Consider the following 11,859-nt stretch of genomic DNA (forward strand, 5'->3'; position numbering starts at 1 on the left):
ATGTCGCCCATCACAGGAGCCAGTGAAGTTGTGAGTCAGTTTGTTGAAAATCAGTTCTGTGGAATCAATCATTAATTTGGTGGATTTTTTTTAAATGGAGAATGTACTTGAAGAAAACGCGCTCTGTATGCAAAACAACGAGCAAGATTTTCTTGTATCGGCTACAGTTTACAAAGCACGCCACCTGCAACACTTGAACTGCGACACTTTCGTAATGGTATCCTGCAATGGCAAACACAAACGCACAAGGATTGCCTATCGAACCGACAATCCCTACTTCAATGAGGTAAAGCCGTTCGATTTGTGTGCATTTTGTGATACACATTAGCACAATGGTTTATTGGCTCGATAGTATTTTAGCTTTTCGTTGTACTGTTCTGAGCGAAAACTTCGAAGGAAGGGCATTAAGTTCTCTTTATATCGACCCTCCGTTTGCACTACAATGCATTCATGTATTGGCGAATTTCATGTCGATCTGAACACAGTTTGGGAGCAGAAAAGTAAGTTGGATAGCTTTGACGGGAAAGAAATAAAATTTAATTAAAATCTTTAAATGTTGATGGTTATTTCAGATCATGGGTTTTCCAAAAAATGGGCTTCGTTTGAACCCATCGGAAGGGCACCATCGATCAAGCTGCACTGTGGATATCTCTTGATCGATGTATCGATTTCATGCGCTATGGAAGTTCCATCACCTATAAAGCTATACGATGAGGAGGCCTACGAAGTAATTGAAAGGTTAGATGCAAAGGTTCAAACACAGCATTTGAGTGCATACTTCTAACTTCATATTCTGATGCAGCAATCGGCTTCTTCCCATTCCTGATGCAAATGAAGAGCTGCAAAGAGTACGATATTGTTGCAACATTTATCGAGGAGAGTTTGTTGCTAGCGCTGAGTATGCCGTTCGTGTTTCATACGGAGGTTTAAAGGTAAGACCAAAGCAAACAACATGGTAACGTCCAACAACTCGGCCCAAGTGTCCCGTCTTTACCTACGTAGGTACGCACAAAACCCAGCACATTTGGTAGAAGCTTTCGTTGGAACGAAAAATTGTGCTTTGTTGGAACGAATCCCTCGCCGAATCAAATCATCGGCATAGACCTACTGACGACGAATTGCTGCTACAGCAATGTAAAAGCTGCAAAAGATATCCATTTCTCGTCCTTAGCTATGCGAACAGATGATGTGTGTAAGTAAGGATGCTATTCGTTTAGCTAAACAGATATTGAAGCGTCAGGGTACTTTCGATTCAGATAATTTGCCAACCTACGGGCCAGCATGGTTACCGCTTTACGGTGGAACCCAAGACTCGCAGTACGTCGGTAGACTGTTGATTTCAATCAGCACCGAAATATTATCCATTCAATCGGTTCCTGCGCACAAAACTCAAGCCATTCGATTGTACGAACCGCTGGTGGAATCCAACTACTGGGAAGAGCAGGTGTTCGTTATTAGATTCCGAATCATAGCACTGCAGCTATTCAGTCATCTGCAACCTTTGCATCGAATGTTGGTTTATCTTAGCTGTGCAGACATCCATTCCAAAGTCAACACTTTGCCAATAGAGAAACTAACATTATCGCGAAGGTCACAGGCTGTCCGATGTGTGGACGGCGCGGAGACGATTTTCACGATTAAGGTGCAGCTACCAGACTATAGGCATAAATACTTTATACAAGCAGCTCTTGGCAAGTTGTGCGAAGGAGCTGAACAGTTGCAAGACTTGTTAAGAGGTGCTATGCTGTGTTTTGATGGGAAAAATGGTATTCTTAGCAAACGAGAGCATTTTATTCGTTTGCTCGTACAACTAGACTCAGAATGTATGAGAGCTCACGAGCAAATCGCAGAATCGACGTACAAACAGCATACAAAATTGGATCAAGTGCGAAAAAGTCACATCTTACAACAATTGGTGAGTATGGCTAGAAGCATCCCGTACATTATTAAGCAATCCTGAACAATAATATTGCTTTGTCTATTATTCCAGTTATCCGTGAAATCTGAGCTGGTTGCTTTAAAGACAAGTTTGGCTGTTGCCACCAACTTTGAGGAAGCGTCCCATGTCATGCTAGAGTTTGAAAATATGTTAAACAATTTATCGAAGCTTGACCATGACGTAAGACTTCTAATGAAAACTGTATCATCCAATTAATCTAAAAGTAATAAATTTTTGACTCCTCTCGTCTACTTCAAACAGGAACAAAATCAACATCCAGCCATACTGCTACATCTATCCCGCCCCGGCCATTCGTCGGTAGATGCAATCGCACGATTCAACATGCACCATTACCTGCACCAGGCAAGCCCTTCAGGCCCAGCTGGTTTGCGGTGCGGTAAACGATGTACAATCCTCCCGAGATCAATCCAATGCAATCACTCGTGTCCGGATCGGTGCGGCTGCATTTATGCCAAGCTGGACTACGAGTTGCAAATAGGAACGGACCGGCAGGAACGGATGACACAGGAAGATCCCTCAAGGAAATGCGCTGATGTGCGGCTGCCGATTGACAATCACCTGACAACGAAGCATGTGCACTGTAAGGTGCACGTGTACCAGGGGCGGATTTTTGCTGGCTTTCTTGATACCGAGCAGTTTAAGGCAAAATTGACGGTTCTGTTTGAAAACTGCGAACAGACACTATCGGTAATGTAATTTTAGTCTATTAGGGGTAGCATTTTTCGCTTATTAAATCTGTTTTTTTTTTCATCCGACAGACTATTCCCAGCACATTGTCTCCGTGCTGGAATGAAAGTGTGGAGCTTTTGAATGTACCGTTCACCATGTCTACCATGTCACCAAACAACGAGTTAGGCCAGAAATGTACCATCATGTTCGTGTTGCAGTGCAAGGGAAAGCAATCGGTAAGAATGTTTACTTAAAATTTGTCGAAAAGGCCTAAGACGACGTTCATCTTAGCATAACAGAACAACTGGGACAGCTTCATTATCATTGGTTATCTCTAAAGATTGCTTTAGATCCTTGCTGGTCACTTTTAGTTCAGAAAACCATTTTAATGAAGACGTGCTTCTAGGAATTTAGAAATCTCCTTCACTCAACTAACTGCCCTTTAATGATGGTGTGCTTCTACGAATTAGGAAAGCTCTTGGTTTTTGAAGGTAGTTGAAAACATTGATTTAAAATAGTTGAACTTGCAATGCCGGAGGTTTATATGAAACTGTTGATCCCTATCTAGTTCGTGAAAGATTTGTATTCATGCATGCTTGTGTTGATTTAAAGACACCTTATATATTTATTATTCATTTAGAAAAGACCTCTTAATTGTGAAAAATTTGCAAAACTGAGATTATAATACCAGTTTCAAAAACAACCTTAGTTTTTTTTTGGTAAAATACAGCTGTAGATTCTAGGAAAACCTTAAATTGATTGATTGTAGATCAAACTGGATGAAACTGGATAAACAATACCAAATCTTAAATTTATTTTAAAAAAATGGTTTTGGATATTTGTTCTATAAAATTAAAATTTGTTTTAGACTTTATGAATGTTTTTTAATCCTTGCGCAATGGTTTTTCAATTGAAAAAAAATTATTTAACTTGGTTATGATACTTCTTCTAAATTTTAGTATGGTTACATCTGGTAAAAGTAAAGAAAATAGTTTGAAAATTGATTTAATACAAAATTGGTCTTATTTTATTTTCCGTAACTCTACACTTCTTTTACTTTTCTTCTTCTGTTTGCCTTGACGATCTGATACGTCATGCAGGTCATCTAATGGCTCACTTCTTGGCTTAACTTGAGTCTAAGCCTGGAACCTTGAGCCAAACTTGTAATCTTGTCTTCTTCTTTTTGCTTGGCACTACAACTTCAAGGTGTCTCGGCCTGCCATTTCTGGCTTGAAGACCGGCCGCGCTATCGCTTCCGTCACAGAACCACTAAATTCTGTTGTTTCGTAGTTCAAACAATTTCGGATCGCTCTTCACAATGTTGACTGCTCAGGTGGGGTTTCACTTTAAGACTAATTACAATATGTTTAGGTACTTCGTACATTTATTGTTTACCAATACTAATACGCCCCAACTAATATAAAATATTTCTGTTTCTAATTCATGGCAATACATGCCTCCTCATAGGCGCATTCCCAAACATCTGTCTTAACGGCCTTTTTTCGATGATGCACGCTATTTCTATATCACTTGGTTGTTGGAAAGTCCGGTCAGGATAGTCGGTCCTGCCGTGTGAAAGTCGACGCCGCTGTTGCTTCCACCACCGAGCCACCCTTCACTCTTTTTGTAACGTAAATTGCACAAGCGAAGGCTCTCTTTAAATGCAAAAGTAAATATACAAAAATTCACAATGATCGAGAGAAACGTGTAATTCACTCCACACAAATTGCAGAGGCGCAGTAAACTGTTTTTAAGCACATTTGATCCTCAAACTCTTTATTTACTCTCATTACAATCCCCAATACTTGGAACGCCTTTGAATTGCTTGTGAAACCCAAGTTTATTGTCTAGGAATATCTCTAGATCGCGAACACAGCATATGTCTTCGATGACGTAGTTATTCAGGACAGAATGTGCGTGTTTTAATGAAAGTTAAAGCTTGGAGTTTGTCAGAACACAACTTAGGCAACATCAGTAGTCAAGTAAGATGATGACATTTTACAGTCTCTGAAAGTCGCGTCTAATGAGTGTAGTGAAGAAATGGTACTTATCAATGTATTTATTATCGATTAAGCTGACGATGCAATAATCTTAGCTAATTTTGAAGTTGCCCTTTCTTTGGCATGCTTAGTTATTACACTTTAATAATCGCAAATAATTAAAACGCATTATTATCTGTTTGGTTCACAGGAATGGAATGCAATCGGTTGGTTGGAAACATCTATGCAATTATTGGAAACGGAGCAGCGAGTTGCAGACGAAGCATATCCACCAACGATTCCTTCATTTTTACAATGGATTCCACTCTATCTGAAGGGAATAAAGATGGCAGAAATTTTAGTTGCTTGCAATATATTTGAGGTACGTTTTTTTCCCGGAATGCTTATAATACTGTTTGTATTGCTGTCACCTCAAACACATTTTACCTTGTAGGGTAAAACTTCTTTAGAAGAGCGTGACGAAAGAAACGAAACGGAACGATTGCTTGTACACGGACTACCGCCTGAAATTGCTCCAGCTTTGAGGACATACAGAATACGGGTACTGTTTGTTGGTTTACGGCAAATGCATGTACCTCGCTGCAGAACCACGAAGAAATCACGAGTTTTGATAACATTGGGCGATGCAAGCATTATGAGTGGACTTTCAGGAACTGCGTACGGAAGTAGTGCCAACTTTCCGGAAGGTTACGAAAATTGCTCAGTGGTAGGTGGGCAGATGTGCAAGAGTAAAAGAAACAAAATCCAGCAATTATTATTGCTTGCCTTCCACAGCGCCTTCCAGTAAACCCTAACTACTGGCCCTGGATGATTCTCAAGCACATCGATTGCACGGATGAAAAGCGTGTCAAAACCATAGGAAATGCAATTGTAAATGCATCGGAGCTGCTAGTCGATAGTACAGATTCATCAAAATCTGCCACAGGAGACTCAACAATTATTGAGATTACGCAGGAAGATGCAGATGGGACACAATTGCCCTTGAATGTCGCGAATCAGCATCCATTGAATATTGCCTACCATTGGACGAATGCTCGCGATATGATCAAGAAACAGGTTGAAATCTTGAATGCCACCGCCAGAAAATCCTCAAATAGTGTTGAAACCGAAAATTTGGAGCTTACATGGTGGACAAAGTTCTACAACAGTCAACAGTTGCGGAACTCCCAAAAACATTCTCTGGAGGTAAGCATGCACTTAATGCATTTGATAAAATTCTGTTCTATGAATTTTTTTTAATGGCTTGTAGATTTATGACAAAGAATTAGAGAATGTACCAGAGTTTAGCGGGTTCAAAGATTGGAGTGGAAACTACCCTCTTCAGAAGGTGAAACGTCGCAAGAAAACGGCGTTTGTGAAGCAAGTGTACGGTGCTGTGAAGTGCCAAATCCAGATCTCTTCCCTGGCGAAAACACCAAACCAGACGGCTATACCGTAACATCCTTTTAGTCAAATCCTTCACCACAAGTCATTTTAAATGTTTTCTTTTTACAATTTTAGGTTGGAAAGGCAATTATCTCCTATTTCAAATCTCTTGGAGATTGTAGTTACCGTTTATGTCGTACAGGCTTTGAATCTTACGTCCCGTGACATCATGTCAGAATCGGATGCGTACATCGTCCTGTCCTACGGCAACCAGCGTGTTCGCGATCGTGCCTTTTACATTCCCAATCAAGCTTCGCCGGTGTTTGGCAGACGGTTCGAACTGCGGGGAATGCTGCCGAGGTAAGCTAAATTTCGTTGTGAAAAACATTGCTGAAACACGTCTTTTGCTTCTTCTGACAGAGATCAAATTCTGCATCTGTCGGTGTACGATCGAGACTTTGCCTCCTCGGACGATCTCATAGGAAACACCACCATCGACATTGAGGATCGTTTTCGGAGCAAACACTTGCCATCGTTTGGACTGCCCAGGCACTACAGTTCGAGAGGCTGCAACAAATGGCGTCACCAGCTGAAACCATCGGAAATGTTGCTGAAGATATGCGAACAGCACGGGGTCGAGAAGCCACGCATCAAGGGTGGCAAGATCACGGTTGGAGGGCAAGAATTCGAGGCCGATGTTTCGCTGGACGGAAATGAGTGTCAAACGGAACAGCTGTGTCTGCTGGCGTTGAACAATCTCAAGCACGTTGCCAACGGGTTTCCTTTGACGCCAGAACACGTGGAAACGCGGTCATTGTACCATCCCCTTCGAAGTGGCATTGAGCAAGGTAAAGTTCAGCTGTGGATCGAGCTGTACCGTCCGGACGAGCCCCATCCGCTACCGTTGGACATAACGCCCCAGCCCCCGAAACCTTACGAGCTGCGGCTGATCGTTTGGAATACGGCCGACGTGATGCTAAACGAGCGCAACATTTTCGGCACAGAGATGAGTGACATCTACGTCAAGTGGTAAGCGTGCCCCAAGGTTATGTCCGCCAGGGAACGGGGTTGATGACATCTCTCGTGTCTCGTGTCGTTGCAGCTGGCTGCAGGAGTTCACGGAAGCTCAGTATACGGACGTTCATTACCGGTCGCTAACCGGCGAAGGAAACTTTAACTGGCGCATGGTATTTCCGTTCCGCTACTCACCCGCCGACGGCATGGTAAGTTACGATTTCAGGACGATCGATTCCAGGACTCCGACCGTTGACCTCTTCCGGTCTTTTAACTTCGGAGATACACAAAGAGAGAGAGAGAGGAAGAGAGCAGACGCTACCCTTGGCAACAGTGGAAATTTTTCGGGAACTTTGATAATTAAGATTTTATTACACTTCTAGCTGGTGATCCGTCGCAGAAAGGCTTTCTACGAGCAATACGATACCGAGCTCAAGTATCCACCGGTACTGACCGTGCAGATTTGGGATAATGATGCGTTTTCGGCCGATGATTTTCTCGGCACGATGGAGCTAGATCTCACTCGTCTGCCCGTCCCAGCCAGCTCGCCCGATGCGTGCAAACAACTTCCGCAAAGCCTATCATTAACAGGATCCGGAAGCGGTACGGGGAGCCTTTTGAACTTGTTTGTGCGGCGTCGTGTTAGGGGCTGGTTCCCAGTACATGGCAGTAGCAACGCGTCAGGCAGTGATGCCACTGATCAACACGGTGGCGTATCGTTGACGGTAAATATCGCATCATCAATCGCACGGGAGCTATGAACTTTTTTAATTAAATTAACCTTCATTCTTCCATTTTTTTTTGCTCGCTACTCTATGGCTTATGACGAAAACAGGGTAAAATCGAACTGGAGCTGGAAATCCTCAGCCACGAAGATGCTACCCAGAATCCGGTCGGAGTGGGTCGCAAGCCTCCGCAACATCTTCCCGAGCCCCTGTAAGTATGCTTCACGAAAAACGGAAGCAACCGGCAGGAGAGAAGTAGACAGCAAATGGGGGAAAAAGAATTAAATTCCTTTCTGCAGCAAGCTTCGCTGGTTCGGTCGCTCCTAGCGTGAATCCGTACAACACAAAATATCCACTCCAAATACACGCGCGGCCGATGTGTTGCTAGGTTGTGAAAATGTGACGTGGCTCATGGACGGTAGATTTCTATGGATTCGACGTGATTCCATTTGTCTCAATTAATGGTAAATGTTGCTGACCACACAGTGCTTGTTTATTGGTCCTAGCAGCATAATTGCTCCTACACAGTGTAGTAAACAATATTGTTGTGCACCGAACAGATTTTTGCGCTGGACAATCATTTCGAAATCACACTGTTGGGGAACAATCTGTACACAGGAGTGTTGTAAAAATATTCAAACGCGCCTAGATGCGCCTAGACCCAACCGTACGCCAAGTGTCTGCATATCACTAATTGGTCGATTAATGCGATTATTCGGTTCGGTAAACAACATTTTTCGATGAGGCCAATATCTGACGCCGGGACTGGTCGGCGTGCTAAATCTTGCTATCGCTTCTCGGAGTTCGAGGAATGATCATTGGTTTGGTTTTTTTTTCTTTTTCGTTCCATTCCATAGGCGGCCGGAAGTGTCTTTCAACTGGTTACGGCAGCCGGCAAAAACGTTCAACAAGCTGCTGTGGCCCCGTGTGAGAAAATCATTCATCTGGATTGGCATGGTGGTGTTGCTGTGTTTGCTCATTTACGGGTTGGTGGTAAATGTGCCAACGGTGTTTATGGTACGTTCGCTGGAACAGCGACGGTCATTCGAAAGCGTGTCTTCTGAAGGATAGTCGTCCGAAGTTGCTTAAGTTATGTTTTCCTTTTCCTTATCAAATACTTCTTAATCGTAATTGTAGGTCGTTTAATAATATAAAACCATGAAAAATAATGCATTAGCAAATTTGATTACATCCCGGACAGTGGACAATGGACACATTAGCTTATGTGAAATTTCTCAGGTCATAAAAAAAGTTGTTTAAAACACTTGCATTACTTATATTGTGTGCTATTACCAAATCGTTTATTTTTTCAAACCTATGGACACTTATTGCATTGACTAAGAAGTACTGTAACTTGGTGGAGGCGCCCAGTACTTTACGCCACTAGGCAATATTAAGGGGTTTTCTATTGATAGCGCAAAGGCATCGATACTTTTTGTAATATTTTTACATTGAATAGTAAACAAAGCTAGATGAGCTAGAGGCAACTGACTCTTATGCCATCTGGAACCCTTCCAATGCCATTATGAACAGAAAAACCCTCTATTTCAATGAAATGCTTCAAATTTGGGTGATAAACATACTACAAATCACTGTAGAACAAGGAATATCACGTGCTTTAAATTGTGATTGTTGTATGAAGTAGAGATTTTCACGATGCAGCAAATCTTGTAGAAGATGGCGGAGCAGCAGCTCCACTCCTACCATCTCTTCATTGATTTCAAAGCCGCCTATGACAGCATAGCCAGGGTAAAACTGTACGACGCAATGAGCTCTTTTGGAATCCCGGCCAAGCTTACCAGGCTTGTACGAATGACAATGGCCAACATCACATGCCAGGTGAAGGTGGATGGAAAACTCTCAGGGCCCTTTGCTACCACCAAGGGCCTGCGCCAGGTAGATGGGCTCGCCTGTCTCCTCTTCAATCTGGCGCTAGAGAGAGCCATCCGTGACTCAGAGGTGGAAACTTCGGGGACCATCTTCTAAAAGTCAATCCAGATCCTGGCATATGCTGATGACAAAGACATCATTGGTTTGAGGCTCTCCTATGTAGCAGAAGCTTATCAAAGGATCGAGCGTGCGGCACAGAACCTCGGGTTGGAGATTAACGAGGCGAAATCCACAATGATGGTGGCACCACCAGCGGCCCTGCTAACAAACACTGATTTACGCAGGGGTGATGTACAGAAAGGTGACCGCACCTTCGAAGTCGTCCAAAACTTCACCTATCTGGGGTCAAAAGTCAGCACCGACAACAACATTGATGTTGAGTTACGCGCAAGGCTGCTGGCTGCCAACCGGTCATACTACAGCCTGAAGAAACTTCTCCCCTACACTTGTCCACCTGTCGCTACGGACGAAGCTGGGACTGTACAGAACATTTATAGTCCCAGTACTCACATACGCTTCTGAGACATAGACTCTGTCCAAAACTGACGAAGCCCTCTTAGCCGCGTTCGAAAGGAAGATGCTCAGAAGGATTTATGGCCCCGTATGTGTGGAAGGACAATGGAGGAGCCGCTACAATGACGAGCTCTACGAGCTGTACGATGATCTTACCTTCCTAAGGTAAAATCCTTTTAGGCCGTCCACACGGACAGAGGAGGCGTGGTAGGCCCAAATTGAGATGGAGTGATGGCGTTGATGCGTCCGCCAGAACGGCCGGGATAACGGATTGGCAGACGACGGCGCTAAACCGTGAGCGGTATCAAGGATTGTTGCAGCAGGCCAAGACCGCAAAGCGGTTGTAGCGGATGATAAGTAAGTTAGTAAGAGACCTTTACAATAGTTACACAGAAATCCACGAAACAATCGCGATGTCTCCTAATTTCTTACTTTCAACTTAAAGTTTCTTCTTCTTTTTCTTTGGCACTACAACCTCGAAAGGTCTTGGCCTGCCACCATTTCTGGCTTTCTGTGAATTAATTTAACCCGTAGTAAAGTAGTCAGCCCTGCGTACGGGGAGGCGGTCTGGATGGGATTTGAACCCCGGCCCTGCCGTGTGAAGACCAGCGCCGCTGTCGCCTCGGCCACCGGACCGCCCCTAAAGCTACGGTTGCAATAAAGTCAAGGAATCATGCTATCAGGTTGTAGAGCCATAAATAAAAATGCAATTTTACATATTTTACAATAAATGGTTCGTGAATTATATGGAGCCCTCCAACCTCCAAATATCTCGATCAACAGTTTTTGGCTTTCTGTGATTTGATTTTTCCCGCAGCTAAATAGTCTGTCCTGCGTACGGTGAGGCGGTTTGGATGGGAATTGAACCCCGGTGCTGCCGTGTAAAAACCGGCGCTGTTCTTACAATAGACAATAGGCTCAGGGAATAAAAATTGTGATAGATGGATAGGTAATAAGTTTGGTCGTCTTATTTCTAGAATTCTTTCCATTGCTTATACAAGTTACAACAGTGCATCACATTGAGCTTGCTACCTTTGCTTCCGTCACCTACATGGAAGCGAGATAAATCATTATTATACCGGACGAATTGCTACACCATGAATGTTCTTAAGCAACAGGAAAGTCTTCTATGATACATCCAGATTGACTTTGAAACATTTAAAATCGAACCATGGTAGTACAAAAATATTTTCGTTTCCGCTTTAAAAGAATGGACATATTACAGCACATTCTCGCACACCAATAGGATGCCACTGAAAAGAAGCATTAGCGGAACGTCGTACGTATTACAGCAACTGACCATGCACAGGAACATTTTTCGCTGGTTTTGCCAATTTTAGCTTGGCATTCACCGTCGTTTGCTTCGCATTCATAGCGATTCTAGGAATCGACGAAACAAAAAGCAAAGCAAAATACTTATTTCCAAGAAAATCGTTCCAAAGTGTTTAATGAAAAATTGCTAAAGTGATAGCGTTTAACGATGATAAATCTAACACTGGCTGTATGTAATGTAATAGTCTCAATATCCAAAATGACTCGTTCGCCCATAGTTCATTGTACGCCTCCACGCGCAGTGCAGTGTTATTTACCAAACTAGCAAATAATTGATTTTACACGCGACGAATAGATGTCACAGCCCATCTTTTCTACACACCCAAAAGTGTCAGGTTACCGCGCAAAAATAGCCTAGCAGTACTTTTCACATCGGTTCGCTGTTTTAAGG

The 11,859-nt window shown here is 43.1% G+C and overlaps 2 protein-coding genes across 2 annotated transcripts; both read left to right on the forward strand.

Annotated features, from left to right (window-relative positions):
- Window positions 1–132: 132 nt before the first annotated feature.
- LOC118509118 (otoferlin-like) lies at window positions 133–2,155 on the forward strand. The gene is made up of 7 exons (XM_036049289.1): window positions 133–286; window positions 353–500; window positions 573–738; window positions 803–932; window positions 1,003–1,192; window positions 1,257–1,915; window positions 1,991–2,155. Exons 1-7 carry the CDS (start codon window positions 215–217, stop codon window positions 2,153–2,155), a joined length of 1,530 nt encoding a protein of 509 aa, XP_035905182.1. The 5' UTR covers window positions 133–214.
- Window positions 2,088–8,948, forward strand: LOC118509126 (myoferlin-like). The gene is made up of 12 exons (XM_036049320.1): window positions 2,088–2,647; window positions 2,719–2,865; window positions 4,820–4,990; window positions 5,063–5,335; window positions 5,404–5,814; window positions 5,879–6,063; window positions 6,130–6,354; window positions 6,415–7,023; window positions 7,097–7,217; window positions 7,392–7,733; window positions 7,844–7,944; window positions 8,591–8,948. Exons 1-12 carry the CDS (start codon window positions 2,282–2,284, stop codon window positions 8,802–8,804), a joined length of 3,165 nt encoding a protein of 1,054 aa, XP_035905213.1. The 5' UTR covers window positions 2,088–2,281; the 3' UTR covers window positions 8,805–8,948.
- The last annotated feature ends 2,911 nt before the right edge of the window (window positions 8,949–11,859 follow it).

This window comes from Anopheles stephensi, chromosome 3, assembly GCF_013141755.1.
Source record: "Anopheles stephensi strain Indian chromosome 3, UCI_ANSTEP_V1.0, whole genome shotgun sequence".
Classification (NCBI taxonomy): Eukaryota; Metazoa; Arthropoda; class Insecta; order Diptera; family Culicidae; genus Anopheles; species Anopheles stephensi.

What these genes read in the sequence shown, in the direction of transcription:
- LOC118509118 (XM_036049289.1), top strand. Translation starts at nt 215, where the DNA reads ATGGTATCCTGCAATGGCAAACACAAACGCACAAGGATTGCCTATCGA. An exon ending in TTTCATACGGAGGTTTAAAG is followed by an intron (nt 933 to 1,002) that starts GTAAGACCAAAG and finishes TTACCTACGTAG; the next exon opens with GTACGCACAAAACCCAGCAC. An exon ending in TATGCGAACAGATGATGTGT is followed by an intron (nt 1,193 to 1,256) that starts GTAAGTAAGGAT and finishes CTTTCGATTCAG; the next exon opens with ATAATTTGCCAACCTACGGG.
- LOC118509126 (XM_036049320.1), top strand. Translation starts at nt 2,282, where the DNA reads ATGCACCATTACCTGCACCAGGCAAGCCCTTCAGGCCCAGCTGGTTTG. An exon ending in ACGGTGGCGTATCGTTGACG is followed by an intron (nt 7,734 to 7,843) that starts GTAAATATCGCA and finishes TGACGAAAACAG; the next exon opens with GGTAAAATCGAACTGGAGCT. An exon ending in CAACATCTTCCCGAGCCCCT is followed by an intron (nt 7,945 to 8,590) that starts GTAAGTATGCTT and finishes TCCATTCCATAG; the next exon opens with GCGGCCGGAAGTGTCTTTCA.